This window comes from Amphimedon queenslandica, unplaced genomic scaffold, assembly GCF_000090795.2.
Source record: "Amphimedon queenslandica unplaced genomic scaffold, v1.1 AMPQUscaffold_13520, whole genome shotgun sequence".
Taxonomy (NCBI): Eukaryota; Metazoa; Porifera; class Demospongiae; order Haplosclerida; family Niphatidae; genus Amphimedon; species Amphimedon queenslandica.
The window spans coordinates 883,189-900,787 of NW_003546244.1; the positions used below are offsets into that span (position 1 = coordinate 883,189).

At 35.9% G+C, this 17,599-nt stretch overlaps 5 protein-coding genes across 6 annotated transcripts in view; 2 read left to right on the forward strand and 3 right to left on the reverse strand.

Moving 5' to 3' along the window:
- The window catches only part of LOC100641323 (E3 ubiquitin-protein ligase BRE1A-like), a 4,969-nt gene extending 4,399 nt beyond the window's left edge, over window positions 1-570 (reverse strand). Inside the window, exons 1-2 of the mRNA XM_003382695.3 lie at window positions 393-570; window positions 147-315 (exon numbers count right to left, since the gene is read on the reverse strand). Of these exons, the coding sequence (XP_003382743.1) occupies window positions 147-315; window positions 393-521 (298 nt within the window). The 5' untranslated portion in view covers window positions 522-570. The remainder of the gene's footprint in view (window positions 1-146; window positions 316-392) is intronic.
- LOC100640018 (NADH dehydrogenase [ubiquinone] 1 alpha subcomplex subunit 5-like) lies at window positions 567-1,939 on the forward strand. The gene is made up of 4 exons (XM_003382599.3): window positions 567-637; window positions 684-728; window positions 773-889; window positions 1,655-1,939. The coding sequence occupies exons 1-4, from the start codon at window positions 614-616 to the stop codon at window positions 1,817-1,819; spliced, it is 351 nt and encodes a 116-aa protein (XP_003382647.1). The 5' UTR covers window positions 567-613; the 3' UTR covers window positions 1,820-1,939.
- Window positions 1,918-4,766, reverse strand: LOC105312611 (slowpoke-binding protein-like). 2 transcript variants are annotated; one of them, XM_019995973.1, is made up of 12 exons: window positions 4,524-4,766; window positions 4,300-4,484; window positions 4,172-4,249; window positions 4,026-4,105; window positions 3,896-3,976; window positions 3,685-3,795; window positions 3,285-3,466; window positions 3,136-3,230; window positions 2,944-3,089; window positions 2,841-2,897; window positions 2,684-2,778; window positions 1,918-2,161 (listed from the first exon to the last, which is right to left on the reverse strand). In XM_019995973.1, exons 1-12 carry the CDS (start codon window positions 4,685-4,687, stop codon window positions 1,939-1,941), a joined length of 1,497 nt encoding a protein of 498 aa, XP_019851532.1. In that variant the 5' UTR covers window positions 4,688-4,766; the 3' UTR covers window positions 1,918-1,938. The 2 variants fall into 2 exon arrangements, with proteins under 2 accessions (XP_019851532.1, XP_011403693.1); XM_011405391.2 differs by having other exon boundaries at window positions 4,300-4,472; window positions 4,524-4,765.
- Window positions 4,767-4,802: 36 nt separating this feature from the next.
- LOC100640145 (proline-rich receptor-like protein kinase PERK3) lies at window positions 4,803-12,456 on the reverse strand. The gene is made up of 11 exons (XM_003382600.3): window positions 12,391-12,456; window positions 12,127-12,342; window positions 11,571-11,750; window positions 9,752-10,360; window positions 9,332-9,621; window positions 9,113-9,204; window positions 8,718-8,832; window positions 8,520-8,638; window positions 7,993-8,257; window positions 6,426-6,593; window positions 4,803-4,975 (listed from the first exon to the last, which is right to left on the reverse strand). Exons 2-11 carry the CDS (start codon window positions 12,329-12,331, stop codon window positions 4,889-4,891), a joined length of 2,130 nt encoding a protein of 709 aa, XP_003382648.3. The 5' UTR covers window positions 12,332-12,342; window positions 12,391-12,456; the 3' UTR covers window positions 4,803-4,888.
- Window positions 12,457-12,480: 24 nt separating this feature from the next.
- Window positions 12,481-16,741, forward strand: LOC100640270 (dihydrolipoyl dehydrogenase, mitochondrial-like). Its single transcript, XM_019995966.1, has 18 exons — window positions 12,481-12,568; window positions 12,613-12,676; window positions 13,136-13,218; window positions 13,287-13,355; window positions 13,525-13,591; window positions 13,642-13,742; window positions 13,795-13,938; window positions 14,019-14,120; window positions 14,203-14,291; window positions 14,343-14,436; window positions 14,896-15,000; window positions 15,069-15,139; window positions 15,591-15,652; window positions 15,701-15,783; window positions 15,837-15,942; window positions 16,004-16,080; window positions 16,126-16,215; window positions 16,506-16,741. Exons 1-18 carry the CDS (start codon window positions 12,527-12,529, stop codon window positions 16,569-16,571), a joined length of 1,515 nt encoding a protein of 504 aa, XP_019851525.1. The 5' UTR covers window positions 12,481-12,526; the 3' UTR covers window positions 16,572-16,741.
- The last annotated feature ends 858 nt before the right edge of the window (window positions 16,742-17,599 follow it).

The window sequence follows — 17,599 nt, forward strand, 5'->3', positions numbered from 1 at the left end:
CACTATAACGATTAAGAGCAAACTATTAATACAAAAAGCAAGAGTAAACAGCTTTAAATTAAAGAACAGTTACTACACGTACACGTAAAAGTATGACTTCCTAACCACAAGCCATTGTATATTTCATTAATAAATTTCATAGTTACCTAATTGAGCTTGAAGTTCTTGTACTAATACACGAAAGTGTTGCTCTACTGCTACAATCACTTCAACGGCGGATTGCTTGTCTTCTTCAAGACGATCGACGCGCTGCTGGAGCAGATCTTGATGATGATTTCTCTCCTTTAGTCTCTCCGCTAATTTCCTGTTTTGTATCTATAAGAAGCAGAGAAAAAATTATTAAAAGGGGAGGAGCTAGAAAAATCAAGTCCCGCCCATTCTGTAGTCCCAACCTGTAAAACTTTGATATCAAGATCTTCTTGGCTAGTGGCTGCTGGTACGTGAAGTGGTGGCAGACCAATGAGCGGTTTCTTGGCTTGTGGAAGAGGAACGTCATCTCCTGCAGGTCTCTTCGTAGCCATGCTACCCACACCTTCCTATTAGTATAAGAGAATACGAAGGTATACGGTAGTTTTCAAAAGAAATACGGAGTTTGCTATTTTTAACCCGAAAAATGGCGAGTGGAGGAGTAAAGAGGGTAAACAAATTTTTGTGAACTAACTTGGTTATTTTTTTCTATTTAGACAACAGCTTTGGTAGGGTATGCTGTTGTACCCAATGCTAGAGAGGTAAGAATATCTCATTCTGCTTCATGTCTCACGTTATGTGTCAGGTTCTCTGTGGTCTTTATACAAAAACACTCTCAGCATTACAGAAACTACCCAAAGAAGCTGCCTATAGGAGAAACACTGAACGAATAGTCCAGCAAAGACTGCAAATAGTTCAATCGGTAAAGAGTTGATTTATTATTAATGAGATATATGAAGTAGATTACGACTATGAACATATAATGGGTGGTATTATGGAACACAGTACACTGCCTGTAATAATACTACCTGTGATTGAATTATTGAATTTAAAAATATTAGACTAACTGTCTCATAACTAGTGTATATAATCATTCTACTACTTCCTGATTTTTTACATAATTAAGTTATGAATAATTATTGTTAATTGATTAATTGGAAATTTGTAGTTATAGTGAACCTGATCTATTCCATGGTATTGTTGACATTGAAACAAGCAGTTTCATCAAAATACATTTTGATCTCATTTCTAATGATCATATTAGGCATTTAATTAACTGAATATTTCTATTTTCTGTTACTATAAGTGACAAATAATCTATTTTGCTATTTGTTTTCAATTGTCAATTAGGTACTTATGCTTTAGTTTTTCTCATGTTAGCTGACTTGTACATAAGCAATTGAGAAGTACTAGTGTTTGTATATGCTATATAAAGTTACAGTTACTGAATATTATGAGTATAATTGGATAAATAATGATAATGTTAGTAACAGGCTGCTACTATAGCCACTCATTCTAGCTTTAAGAGACACCTGTATTGAATGGTTGAGTTAACCTTTACTCACTCATGATGCTGCCAGTTTTGACACAAATTGAGCCAAAAGTAGTAAACTTCTTTAAAGTTTCTGATCACTGTAATGTAAATATTTTCAATTTCACACTATATGAAATTTATTAATTTTATTAGGAGACACATGTACCAGCCATTGAAGACAAGATCGGATGTGGACAAGTGGAGGAGCTCATTGATCAGGCTAATAGAGAGCTGGAATTGGTTGGGAAGATGGAAGAATGGCGTCCCTGGGAGCAACCAATAGCCGATCCACCGCCAGGTCAATGGTCATGGCCTTAAACTCAACTAAACTCTATTATTATAATTGATGTAGCAAAATAAAATAACACTAATAATAATTACTAGTCACATTCAAGTGTCACACAAAGAATACAGAGTTACTAGTAGTAGCTAAACATTTAAATCATTGGAGCACTCCTATCATCAGTGACAGTAGGTCGCAGCGTTTTCCCTTTATGAATATCAGACCATAAAGCAGATTTATCATTAGTATTGGAAGGTGGAGGAGGAGGAGGAGGAGGAGGTAGTGATGACTCATTAGCGGCACTGCTGGTGACTGTTGAATCAGCTACTTGAGGCGTAGTAGAAAATAAACTTGATCGATAATATCCTTCATTGCTACTACAGGAATAAAAATTAAAAGAAAAAAATAAGTAAAAGGTTATGATACTCAGAAAAGTTGCTTGCAACATATGCTATACTAGCAAAGACTTTATTTACTATTCAAGTGACACTTGATATGCTATCCTAATAGAACAATTAGTCAAATATTTGGAAACCTCGTGGCATGTACAAGCAATTAAGAAAGCTAGTATCATTTAGCCAAATTGTTGGCATTATTATTTTTGGACATACCGCACGGGTATAAAATTTCGTGGGGTATTAAATTTCGCGGATTTCGTGGGTGACTTTTCAACCACGAAAATTAATATCATGGAAATGCTCACTGCGCATGCGCAGCATGTGAAAATCAATGACTTAATGCAAGTGCATGTGCAAAAACGCGAAATTTAACCCCCTCGAAATTAAAGAATTAAGAGCTTTTCACTAAAACACAAAATTTTATACCCTTGAAATTTTCTACCCGTACGGTAATGATTGGTGAAAAGACAAAAGCATGCAAATTTATGCATAACTTCTTACTAAGTGGAGGAAGATGCTTTCCTTCCCTTCCCTCCCTTTGACCTGTATCTTCTGGACTTTTGGATCAACTCGATTATATCTTCATCTAATCGTATCTAAAAAAAGGTAGAAATCAGAGAGAAAAATAATAAATAGCACAATAAATTTGTAAACGTACTCCTTCAGGATTATCTACAGATGTTCTTGCATTTTGAAAGAATGGTAGCTGAAGAATCTACAACATTATTAATGAAACAATAACAATATCATCACACACTAACCTCGTCAATGGTTGGAGGGATCCTTGACTGAAATATGAACTGAAGTACCTCCACTACCTGTTGATTTTTTACATTTTTATAATCAGATTCAATCGGTGCAGGGTTCGATAGCTCTTTACCGCTACCCAATTCAAAGAGTAAGTGACCTGCAGGCACATTATAATGCAAGCATGAAGAAGCTATGAGACCTACCAAACATGACAGAGTCTATGTTCTCTTTATAAGTTTTTACGTTGCGGGAAACTCTAGGCTTGTATCCTAGTATTGCATTGTCAATCCCCGAGACCCTTAAATATTAAATATTATTAGAGCCACTTAATGATATAGTTTGATAAACTTACCTACAGCGACCTCCCTCTAGATATATATTACCAGACTGGATCTGTCCGAATGGTTTGAATCCCAATTCGTGGACAAACAAAACAGCTTCCAATATCTGGCGACCAAAGTTTTGTATTTGATGTGTGCGTAGTCCTGATCTCCTCACAGAGTATTTTGTAGACCAAGGGAGTGACGGGGTTGTCTAGATAGAGGGGATAAGTACACAGTCACATGCCATCATTTCATAACAAAAAATTATTTTAAAGTGAATGGGCTCATTAATCAATGATAACACACAACTTTTACTTCTCTGCCCACTAGTATATTATGGACCACAATTTTACAAATAATCCACCATAAATCATAGCTCACCATTGCTACTTAGGCTACATGCAATAAATGCAATATAAAGTTAGTTACATGATAGATGAGATCTTTAAGAGACCCTCTCTGTAGGAATGGTTCCAGGATGACGATAATCCTCTTGTCAGGAATGTAGTCAATTTCCATAATTTTGTGAATGCATTGATGCTAAAATAGAAGCCATACACATGAGATGAAGGAATGGGAGAGAGAGAGAGAGAGAGAGAGAGAAATAGTGAGCTAAGAAAAAAAAGCATAACTCTTATACCTCCAATATTCTGAATAATCTGTTCATGACGTGTTTGTCAGTTCCCTGTAAGTTAAGCCTGCACTGTTGGCTGATCGGCGACTAACATTGAAAGTAATAATATTTACTAAAATTATAAAAACATTTTTACCATTGTCAGCAGAAAGGGAGGATTAAACTGGCCACCTGAAATGGGGCGGACCATGAACCAAGACTTACTTATCCTACTACCTATATACATGTAATATACATGTAATGATGCATAAAGTTTCAAGACATCAATAGTGATTTGTTTACCAATATCAGGTAGGTGAGTCTCCAATACGTATTTCTGATTAGATCTCAAATAAAACTGGCAGTTAAGTAGTCCAGTCTCTATAAATATAAGAGGGCACGTCATAAAAGACATTATGCTCATTCAGTACCTCTTCTGGTTGATTCTCTCTCCTTTCTCTGTCTCTGCATTGCTTCATAAAGTCCTTCCTCTGCAACAGCATCAGAAATAGATCCGGATCTTATGTCCTGGTTTCTCCTTGTGGCAGGGTTGTATGTTGTAACAACTGATCCGGATGGGTCCCTCAGCGGCGTGTATCTCAATCTATAAAAGAGACTGGATGAGTTTAAGCTATTGGTCTTATGGGACACTGACCTTCTGGACCTCCTACGGTAAAGACAGCAGCAGCAGCAAACGATGGCAGTAATTATCACTATGCATAGCACAAGTACGATCAATGAACCTCCAGCAGTCAGGCCAATACACACTAAGTTACAATTTTCCCAACAAGTACTGTTGCTGCTGCACTCAAAAACCATTCTTGTTCACACCACAGGAACAGTTTACCTCACAGCTTTACAGCAAGGACAAGCTAGCCTATATATCTATGCCCCCTCCTCCTCTCCTCCCACTTTTTATCACTTCAAAAAATAATTAGTAATGAATAATACATACTGACACTCATAATGTGTCAAAAATTATAACAACAACAATAACAACAATAGTAATAATAATAACAGTTATGTGTACTGCTGGGAGATATAGAGTTCACCCATTGGCTGTTGAATGACGGCTTCATCAAGCAGCATGGTAATCTGATCCCGTACCTAAAGTACATAATAAATTATTAATAATAGAAGTTTTCGTGGCTAAAAGCATCCTTGATTCGTATTAATACAATCATATGCTCATGCGAAATTGAAATTGTAAAGAAATGTACATCAATACACAAGAGAAGAGGATAATAGTCCATTCAATGACAATCTAACAACCATTTGATTTGGTAATTTCATGGTATGGATTAACAATGCCTTATTAGGAAACGAATGTACTATTTCTAAGTGTATTTAAGAGTAGTGAGGATAGTACTGGTCAGTTATGCTTAGTGGTTTTACAGTAGTAGAAACAAATCACTGTGGTGTTGAAGCAGCCACACAGTCATAAACTTTCAAGGAACTAAACTGCTGCATTATTTTTATTTTATATTTATAGATATTTTATGAGTTCCAGTACAACATGTGGCTAAGTTACAATTAAATGTAGGCACAAAAAGTTCTACCAAATTTCAAAAGTAGTCGTCCTTGAAAGTTTCCAGCTACTGTGCATGTATATAACATGCAATCATAATGAAACACTGGATTTTTTGTTCTGGGATGTGACTTAACAAAGCTAATTATTATCCTCCAAAAACCCCACTATATAGTGTAACCAATTTCTGAAAAATACGCAAGGCTATAGCCCATGTTTTTTTGAAAAAATGGCTCCAAATTCACCCCCAATTTTATTACATTTTTCTGATACACATTGATATCCTTATGCTATGTAGAAAGTTTGAGCCGATTCCAACTTCAATTTTACAAATTACAGCCATTTAAAAAACGGGCAGATTTCTGAAAAATACCCTGTGCTATAGCCCATGGTTTTTTCCAAAAAATGGGTATGAAATCACATCAAATTTTTATTATATTTTCTGATACATATTGATGTCCTTATGCTCTGTAGTAAGGTTGAGCCGATTTCGACTTCAATTTTTTGAGTTATAGCCATTTTAAAAAACAGGCCAATTTCTGAAAATACCCTGTACTATAGCCCATGGTTTTTTTGAAAAAATGGGTCAAAAATCACCCCAAATTTTTATTACATTTTCTGATACATATTGATGTCCTTATGCTATGTAGAAAGTTTGAGCTAATTCCGACAAATATTTTTTTAGTTACGACCATTTTAAAAAATCAACCAATTTCTGAAAAATACCCTATACTATAGCCCATGGTTTTTTCCAAAAAATGGCCCCAAAATCACTCCAAATTTTTATTAGATTTTCTGATATAAATTGATGTCCTTATGCTGTGTAGAAAGTCTGAGCTGATTCTAACTCAAAATTTTCAAGTTATGGCCATTTTAAAAGCAGAAAAAAACTAATACTATGTACTGCATTAGTCTGTGCTTTTCCAAAAAATGGCTCCAAAATCACACCAACAGTAAGTTTATGAAATTATATAGTTACGTAACTTACAATTGTATGTGGTATGACAATTATAAGTATTTTCTTTTTACCTGATCCATTGGTGGCCTTTTCTTTGGCTTGCTCTCAAGGCAAAAGGTAGCAATGACAAAGAACCCAAGGGCAGTGTCCTGGGGCCATCTTGCTCTTACATCAGACTCATGTAGCACCATCTCCCTATTCTTGTCAGGATCATTAAACAATGGCTGCAAATGATAAACCTAAAACAAAATTAATAAAAAATAATAAGGTGACGATCAAAACCTGTGTACATGTAATTATCAAACTTAGGCTGGTTTACACAGCAACGCAAAACAGATCCTTTTTCTTAAACCAATACACTTTGAACACTATTTACGTTTCCACAGAGTGCTATCAAGATCTAAGATTCTATCACATTTTCATTAATTGTTTCCGTGTAAACAGAAGCATAAAACAGGCACAAAACTATACCAATTGCATCATTTCCGTTGCTGCGTAAACCCAGCCTTAATTATGCAGTAATAATAATAATAATAAATACGACCAGACTGACGTGCATCATGCATTATCAACTCTTAACTATAGAAATCAAGCAACACTGAAATGGGTCCTGTTTCCTCCTTTATTTGTAATCAATAACATACTGATAGTCAAAATATTGTACAGTTTGTGTGTGTGTGTGTGTGTATGCTAAAATCTCCTCCACGACTATACTCAACCAGATGACAAGTAGTTAGTACCAGTTAACACATCAAGCTAATTAAACTGAAGACTAAGAAGCCATTCCAGCCAATAGTGCAATAATGAAGGAATGTGAGGGAGGGAGCAGTTAGTAAATACAAAAGTTATAAAATAATAAATAATATAATAATAGTTCAATAACTTCAGTTCTAAAAGTATACAAGCAAATACAAGTGGGGGTAATTCTATTGTCACAATTTTTGCAAAAATTAATTTCATGTTTGAATCATGCTAATAATAAAATTAACGATTTATGATTACAAAAATGCCAATAGAAAGAGTTACATATTATTGCCCAACTAGGCTCAATGTTTAAGTGAGGTATGCACACTGTAATTAAGGAGTGCCTTTCAATCAATTAGAACATGCAAGTGTTATTAATACAATTATAAATTACTATAAGCCCAATACATGCATTTACATGAAGATGTTTACAACAGCGTCAATTCAGGTTAGACAAACACAAGTATGACGAGATAATAAGACCGAGATTGCTACAGTAACAACTCCCTGATAATTCCAGGAACTAAAAGCTACAACGAACAATAAGAGACTACATAAGAATAACAGATACAGTCCTCATGACAATAACACACAAATATAATACTATTAGATCATGAAGTATGGTACACGTAGCTTCTGTATAATAATCATTCTCCATGGTATACTAGTAAAATATATTTGCGTGTGTGTGTGTGCATAGCCTAACTAAAATGAATGATAGAAAGACAAGCAAGACAGCAATAAAAGATACAGAGTTTGCACATGTACATGTACATGTATGTTCAAAAATCCTAAGAGTCTGATGCACTATATGTACATGTATACGTGATTGAAAAATCATTTCCATAATCACATTGGGATATACTGTAGTGTAAGTTAAATGCCCATACTGACCAGTGTCCGTATGTCCCTGCTAGGATCATCTGCCGCTTGACCTGTGAACAACTCGAGTATAACGACACCAAAAGCGTACACGTCAGTTTTAGACGAAGGCTTTGAGTTGCGCAAGAACTCGGGTGCCATATAAGCCACTGTTCCCATGGCAACCCGGCTATTGGCGCTGACTGTGGTGACGTGAGTTGGACGGTTGAGAGACTCTCGAGCTAAACCAAAATCAGATAACTTTGGGGTCAAGTGTCTGTCAAGAAGAATATTAGAACTATGGAAGAAGAGGGGGACAGAGAGAGTAGGAGGGAGAGGAAGGGCAGAGGAAGGACAGAGTAATAGTAGAAGAGGAGTAAAAGTGATAGTGGGTGAGAATAAGGTAAGGGGTTTGAGAGAATTGATAAAGAAGTGGTTAGAGTAGGAGGAGAAGGACAGGAAGCGTAGTGAAAAAAAAAGAAAATATAAATACAATGTAAAACACACAATAATAATATAATAATGATAATAATAATAATAATAATGAGGTATTTCCGTACCTCTTCACATCACCATGAATGAGGGACTGTGGCTCATTCACTCTGTGCAAGAAGTTAAGAGCATCAGCAACTTGACTGGCTATCTCCAAACGTAGCTTCCAATCCAAATGAACATTCTTCTATAATAGCAATAAAAATACCAATGATAAAAATATAATTGTAAAACCTAAATAAATAATCAATAACTTTATAGCTTACTTTCCCAAGAAGGCAATCAGCTAATGAGCCATTCTCCATATACTCATAGACCAGGCATGGCCTAGGGCCATCATCACTAATAGCAATGAGACTCAATACATTCCTGTGCTTATATCTATTAGGAAATAAAAACGATACATCATTCATTATCTTAATTACATCCATGGAAGGACAATTAGGAAATACTAACAGCCGCGTGTGCTGATATTGGCAGGGTAAACAATGGATTGCAAGTTTCGATATTGAAAACACACACACACACGATGCTGCACATAGTAATAATAATGAGAGCATATCAAGTGATAGATACTGTCCGTGTGTGTGATAGATACACACAGAGCATAAGGTAGCGTGTGTCTTGGAAATCAACGTACACTAGTAGTAGCATCTCTTACTTGACAAGTGACTGTAATTCCAGCATGAAGCTCTCTTGATGAAGAGGTTCAAAGAACAGCGTTCCTTCCATCTCTGACTGCATCTCTGATCTCTATTAGTCACAAACAATAACAGTTAAAGGCGAATTATTACTAATATAGCAGCCGGAAAACATAAAAGCTACATGTACACATACATGTAAAGATACAGTTATTATAATTGACCAGTTGTTCCCTTACATTGTGTAGCTTCTTGATAGCATACGGTCCACAGCCTCTTATGTTTGCTCTAAAGACACTGCCAAAGGCTCCATGACCAACCAGTCCCTCGGTGAATATACGAGTAGCAGTGCTGAGATCAGCATAAGAGAAACGAAGGATACTCAACTTGATATCATTATTAGAGGCAGCAGCAGAGGAGGAAGAGGAGGAGGGAGGGGGAAGAGAAGATGGGGCAGAAGAAGGAACAGAAGAGGGAGCAGAAGAAAGAGAGGGAGAAGGTGTACAATTTGTAGGCGAGCTACTTGTACCTATGAAACAAAGGAATAATGAAATGATTGTATTCTGGAAAAATACACAAAAATAAGAGGGACAGAGACAATAGGATAATAACAAGGAAAGCCAAAAAGAAAGCAAGACTCAAATGCTTTGGATTCTTACTTGAATTACTGGGTCTTGAGACAATCCCATCCAGCTGCCTCTCACACCAAGGGGAGGGTACGGTCTGAGGAGTGAATACAGGCGAGGTACCATGATACCCATCGTGGGATTGAGGGGAACACATCATCACTCCACCCCCTCCTTCGTAATGTCTCTGAGCCCTTGAGTCATGAAAGGAGGAGTCAAGAGAGGGAGGATAATGAACGAGAGGAGAATAAGGAGGAGGAGGGGGAGAGCTAAATTGAGCTGTAGGCGTATCTCCTACAGGAGAGAAGAAGCAGCCAGGCGACTGAATACCAGGAGACTGACTCTGATACTGACTAGCGGGGCTTGACGAGTGGTGGTGGGCGTTAATAAGAAACTGATTCGAAGGCATGTGATGATTATCGTGTTGTTGGTCCTGTGGTACTCGTAGTACAGTGGTACTGATTACAGTGTTTGGTACATTTATTGGCAGTGGTCCCACTTCAGGATGGTATGTGTACTGTAGTCCGTTAGAACCATTAGCTCTGGATTGATCAGCTTCTCCTCCTCCTCCGTTTCCTTGAGCACTCCCTCCTCTCATTGAATCACTGCTCTTAGTATTAGGAGGCAGCAAGCGAAGTGACACTAAATAAAAAATGACAATGAATAGCATATATGTAATATATATATATATACACATTATATGTTTATATGTAATTAATGTATGTTGATATGTAAATATGTAAATAATATGTAAATAGGTTGGTTCAGAATACTAACATTATGCTTCTTTGATTAGATATGGCTTAGATGCATACCACACTTGTATACATCAAGGTTTAATTATAATAATTATTTACAAACACAATGGCTGATTGTGATGGACAGTGACAGTAAGGCATAACAGTTGATCCAATTAGTCATCTGAGGCTCTACTGAGGCCATTGTGTTATGATGCAAACATTCATTATTATGACCACTGAAAAAGATCAATGCAATTGTGGCCACTTTAAAACCGATTTCAGTTTCAAAAAATCCTAAAAAAACTATTATTAAATATCAGTGGTCAGGGAGTCCTGCCTCCTGACACTAGTCCCTGAGTCTCCCAAAATATAAACTAACAGAATAAGGTGTCCATGTACATTATGTGCACTTTATATGTACCAATAGCTAGCAGTATTGGGGCTTTGGGTGGACAGAGTGGAAAGGATTAGGAGTAACACAATGCTGTGGTCAGAGTGTCCCATCCAAGATCAACAACCTCAAAATTCCCAGCCAAACCTCTGTGTTCATACAAGCCAGTACAACATTGGGAGAATATGCTGCCAGTATAAGAGTACTGGCAAGGATCATACTGGCACACTCAGTATAGTGAAATAAAAATACTCTAGAGTAGGGCCTGTTGTGCATGGGTACAGACTACTAGATATTAAAGATCACGATTTATATATGAAGTGACATGATGACTGATGGCAATAAACAACTCATATTAATACAACACCAACACACACCCGTACATGTATAATGAGGAATTCCCCTCAAGACAGGATTAATATTTCAATTAGTAACTTGGTATGCTCGCAATCAGGATGAACCTACATGCGAAATCATTAAAAGGATTCTATAAAGTCTCCTAGCTACCACAAGAAAACCTTAGTCCCTTCCACAAACGATTTACTATTACTTTGAGTATACACTACAGCTTCAGATAATTATTATAACGCATATGAAGTAATGTACATGACAAGGCAATACAAACAGAAAGTGGAGTGGCAGAGGGTACAGACCGATTGCCTAATTGGTTTATATTACGAACTACAGTATACTGAAACCCAATGGATATCTCTATACTAACCATACTCCTCTAATAGCTCCATTCCTCTCTTGTGTTCCATGTCCTTTAGTATCAAGTACAGATCATCAGTTGTTACACAGCGTACGATAAAATCGTTAATGATTGCTTCAGAGGGACTCCCTGCTACTCTGTTAGCTACCGACTGGAAATTAGCCACTTCATCTGCAGTATACTTAATCCCTATAATCATGGACAATGCAATATATACATAATAATAGGATTGTATAGTGTAGAAAACATCATTGAAATCGTGTGTATGAATGATAAATGTTCTTTCTTAGCTGAGAAAGACAAATTGAAAATTGTACTAGCTTCAAGTGTCAGTATTTGTTATTAAACTTGATGGACTTTTCTTTCACACATCACAAACCAACCAATATCACAATCATTGACAACTACACATCATCACGTAACATCGTTTCTAAATCATGCATGCACTTTTTTCACGAATACAGCAAAAGTATGGATATGTATTACCTTGAGAATGCAGTATTATAAGAAAGTTTCACGTGTGTATAGTGTAGATGTGAAACGTGTTAATGTATGAATCCCTTACCAATTACTTGAGCATGAGAGAGTAACGAGGACCAGTTGTGGTGATCCGGGTGAGTTCTATCAAGCAGCTGTGTTAGTTTCTTGACAATAGACCAAGGGAGCTGCTCTAACGTCACTGAGCGAATCTTGGCCGGTCCGCCATGAGGGCTTGTATTAGCTGCTGTCGAGAGCATCAGAGCTGGAGGCGCTGGTTGTAAACGATACATTAAACAATAGGCTGAGCACGGGCAATAGTAACTGTGACTATTCATGATGTTCAACTTACTCTGAATGTCAGAGAGACGAGGCCAAAAGAATCTTTTATATCTCAACAGTACAGAACTGATCGCAATGAATATTAAATTAGTTTATAAGCCACACCTCCTTGTTAATAAATGAAATAAATAGACCAGGAGTAGATTATGAGCTCTCTTGTGCTTTTGAGACGTTTTTGTTCGCCTAAAGTGAGTTCTGTAGCTGTTACTAGCTATTATTTTCTCTCTGTTAGGTTCTTGGTAGCTCTCTCTCCCTCACTGCATCCTCTTCTATCAGGAGGAGTCTCAGTACTGCTGGTGTGTAAATTATTCTAAATAATGCTCATGTATATATATTTTTGTGTATCAAATAAGTCATAGCTGTATTGTAATGTATTGCTAGGAAAGCACCGTTTATTTGTGTCTCCAATATTTATGTGTACTGTAGTATTTATTGTTAATATTGTATTAACAATTATTGTATTTATTGTAACGGTGATCATGGTGTATTCCTTAAGTAATTGATTTTTGTGTCATATTTTGGTGTATTTATATTTGTAATTTGGGCGTTTTGTAATTTTCTAAGCATGGTCTATATGTTTTATATTATAAATAGTCCATGTTTCTATTGAAAAACAGCTACGATATTATTATACACATCTGTTGCATGTCCACACCCTTATGATTCATTATGCAGAATGTATCACACTTAGTGATCACGTCTTTGTGATCAGATTTGAAAAACTAGTCTAACGTGTGGTCTCTCTTAATCATTAGGAGATGATATTGATTTGGTGGTGATTGGCAGTGGTCCTGGGGGATACGTTGCTGCTATCAAAGCTGCTCAATTAGGAATGAAAGTAGTCTCTTTTATCCTTTTCCTCCATTTTTATGGTTGTTTATTTTCGCCCACTTGCTCTTCATATAGACCGTGTGTGTTGAGAAGGACCCAACACTTGGTGGGACTTGTCTTAATGTTGGGTGCATTCCATCTAAGGTAAGACATAATGTGACTCTTTTAGACCTTTATCCAGTTTAATACATTTTGAAATACAAATATATATTATATCCACTTACAAATATGTATATATGAATATATCACTGGATTAGTTAGTTTTTTTTTGCAGAAATTTTACTTATACTTATAATTATATATTTTTTAATAGTCTCTTCTTAACAATTCACATTTTTATCATATGGCTAAGGATGATTTTGCTAACAGAGGGATTGACGGTATGATGCACTAACATGCACTGATCTTTTATTGTGTTTCTGTTGATTAGTTGGAGAAGTCAAGTTGAACTTAGGTAACATGATGAAGCAGAAAGAAGATGCAGTGAAGCAGCTAACGTCAGGGATTGCTTACCTATTTAAGAACAACAAGGTTTGGTGATGAGGTCATTAAGAGGCTTCTAGAGTTTGGTTGTTCCCCAAAGGTGACTCATATGGCTGGGTTTGGTAGTGTATCCACTCCAAATGAGGTAACCGTTACTAAAAATGATGGATCAGTTGAGAAAGTTAAGACAAAAAATATTTTGATAGCTACTGGATCGGAGCCTGTAGCTTTCCCTGGCCTTGAAGTAAGTTATTGCGTAACCTTTATTTTTTATTCTTATCATTTTATATATATTTGTTATATATAATTCATCCTTTTCTTTAGTTTGATGAAAAGATTATTATATCATCCACTGGTGCTCTTTCCTTAGAATCAGTTCCTCAGAGACTCTTAGTGATTGGTGCTGGTGTCATTGGATTGGAACTGGTAAGATTTCAGTTCTGATCATTAATGCATCTACATGCTACATGTAGACTGTACATTATATATTGTTTTATTACATTATCAGGGTTCAGTGTGGTGTCGATTGGGCTCTAAAGTCACTGCAATAGAGTTCTTAGGTCACGTTGGTGGAATGGGTATAGACATGGAAGTATCGTAAGGCCTAGTCTTGTGACCTCATTCATACATTGTCTTGTATTATTATAGGAAGAGCATTCAGAGAATATTAAAGAAGCAAGGACTAGAGTTTAAACTGAACACTAAAGTGACCAGTGCAGTGAAGACTGAGTCCGGAGTCCAGGTATTATTATTAATGGATAGTAGCCTAAAATTGGACTTTTGCAATAATAATAATTATATGTACATGTATCCATTAGTTGTACTAGATATTGTATCTTTAATAGGTAGCAGTACATTATAGTAGATTATATTAGTAAGGAGACTCATGCACACACATTGCATAATTTATTATAAGGAGCTAGTCCATGATGTGTTTGTGGGCTGGTAGGAAGGAAAAGGGAATGACTAATAAGGACTAACTGTAGACTCTCTGGCTCACTCCTATACATGTACATGTATACATGTATGTGCCATTTTCCTAATTTTATCCAAAGTTCAATTGTGTTTATCTGCCAGAAGCTATGAGTATTTGAAAGTTTGTAGCCTAGCAGGAAGATGGAATATAATTCAATTAGTAAAATTGGATTTTATGTATCCATTACTTGTACTAGATATTGTACATATCATGTATCTTTAACAGGTAACAGTGGAGTCGGCCAAAGGTGGTAAGGAAGAGCAATTAGAAACTGACGTATTATTAGTGTGTGTGGGACGAAGACCCTATACTAGCAACTTAGGACTAGAGGTATGAGAATAACTGTATATTTACACATACCGTACAATAATGATGTAATAATAATAATAATAATGTAGGAGATTGGTATCCAGTTGGATGATAAGAAAAGAATACCAGTTAATTCAACATTTCAAACATCAGTACCAAAGTTAGTCTATCACTGAATCAAGTCATGTTCTTTCCATTTGTTCTCTTCCGTTCACTGTCTTTAAAAGGAAGAGAGAAGTGAAGGGGATTATTTATACAAATAAAGTGCATCTTGAAAAAAACCTTTTACAAATTTTGCTAGACAGATACGTGTTTGTATATGTCACGCATCTCTTACAGATTATGCTTTATTATGTAAACAATTTTCTATTTGGTATACAGAAGGAAATTTTTTATCAAAAAGAGATAAAGTTATCTTGGCGACTTTTAATCTCCCATCCACCCTGTCTCCACTTATGGCGTACATGTACATGTACGTACATGTACATGTATGTGCATGTATTTTATGTATACATGTATATGTATGCCGCCATCTTGAAAAACCAACCTCAATCCTACATATAGGCTAAGGCTACTGCATGTATAATAATTGTATGTATTTTATATTATAGTATTTATGCTATTGGTGATTGTATCCATGGTCCTATGCTAGCACACAAAGCAGAAGATGAAGGTTCAATGCTATAGTCCATTAGTCATACTTACTCTCAGTATTGATTAGGAATCATTTGTGTTGAGAATATATTAGGAGGAGCCGGTCATTTAGATTATAACTGTGTCCCTTCGGTGATATACACACATCCTGTAGGTCCCATTGTGTGTGTGTGTGTTGGGGTTTATTTAATTTATTCATGCAGGAAGTGGCATGGGTGGGTAAGACAGAGGAGCAGTTAAAGGAAGAAGGGATAACTTATAAGGTTGGGAAATTCCCTTTCTCTGCTAATAGTCGAGCTAAGACTAATGGTGAGGACATGACATTAATTAATAAATAATAATAATAATATAATATAATAATACATTGCAGCTGATGCTGATGGTTTTGTAAAGATTCTCAGTGACAAGACAACAGACAGGATGCTAGGTGCTCATATAGTAGGAGCGGTAAGTTATGCCACACCCACTGACCCTCACTCTCTGTTACTCCAGACTGCTGGTGAGTTGATCAATGAGACCGTGTTAGCACTGGAATATGGAGCCTCTGCTGAAGATGTTGCTAGAGTCTGCCACGCCCATCCTGTAAGCTATTCCGACATTTTAACTATAAAAGTATTATGCATGGATAATTGTACTTGTATAAAAATTGTTACTGTGTCACTGCCACAGCTACACAGTAATGCATTAGTTATTTACAATGTAGTTGGCGTATTATAATCTTTTCTTTTCTGTGTTAATGGTGTAGACATGTGCTGAAGCGTTACGTCAAGCTGCATTAATGGCTTACTTTGGCAGAGCTGTCAACTATTAATGATAATATAATGATAATAATACAATTATTGACATTAATTTTTTTTTTCATTTTTTAATAGACTTGTGCTGAAGCATTGCGTGAAGCTAGTCTAATGGCGTATTGTGGTAAAGCTGTCAACTTTTAAAACCATTGTGACCAGATAATAACTATTATAACACTGCATTGCACACACACACATGCAGATCGAGTGCTGTTTTATGGCTATAGACGACATTGTCCTACATAAATTATTTAAGTAATTATTGCAAACCAATTGTTATTTGTTCTTTGAAAAATTTAGATTATTATTATAAATGGTGTGTCCTGCATCACACAACTTTGATGCTATATAGTTGATGCTATATAGTATGTACTATTATAGTTGCTACAAGACTTTTTAAAATGGCCATAACTTTAAAAATTATAGTTGGAATCAGCTCAAACTTTCTACATAGCATAAGGACATCAATATGCATCAGAAAATGTAATAAAAATTGGGGGTGATTTCTGAGCCATTTTTCGGAAAAAACCATGGGCTATAGTACAGGGTATTTTTCAGAAATTTGGCCAAATTTTTAAAATGGCCATAACTCGAAAAGTATTTGTTGGAATCAGCTCAAACTTTCTACATAGCATAAGGACATCAATATGCATCAGAAAATGTAATAAAAATTGGGGGTGATTTCTGAGCCATTTTTCAGAAAAACCATGGGCTATAGTACAAGGTATTTTTCAGAAATTGGCCAAATTTTAAAAATGGCCATAACTCAGAAAATACTTGTCGGAATCAGTTCAAACTTTCTACATAGCATAAGGACATCAATATGTATCAGAAAATGTAATAAAAATTGGGGGTGATTTCTGAGCCATTTTTCAGAAAAAACCATGGGCTATAACAGGGTATTTTCAGAAATTTGGCCAAATTTTTAAAATGGCCATAATTCAAAAAATACTTGTCGGAATCAGTTTAAACTTTCTACATAGCATAGGGACATCAATATGTATCAGAAAATGTAATAAAAATTTGGGGTGATTTTTGAGCCATTTTTAAAGAAAAAACCATGGGCTATAGTACAGGGTATTTTTCAGAAATTGGCCAAATTTTTAAAATCGCCATAACTCAAAATATTTGTTGGAATCAGTTCAAACCTTCTACATAGCATAAGGACATCA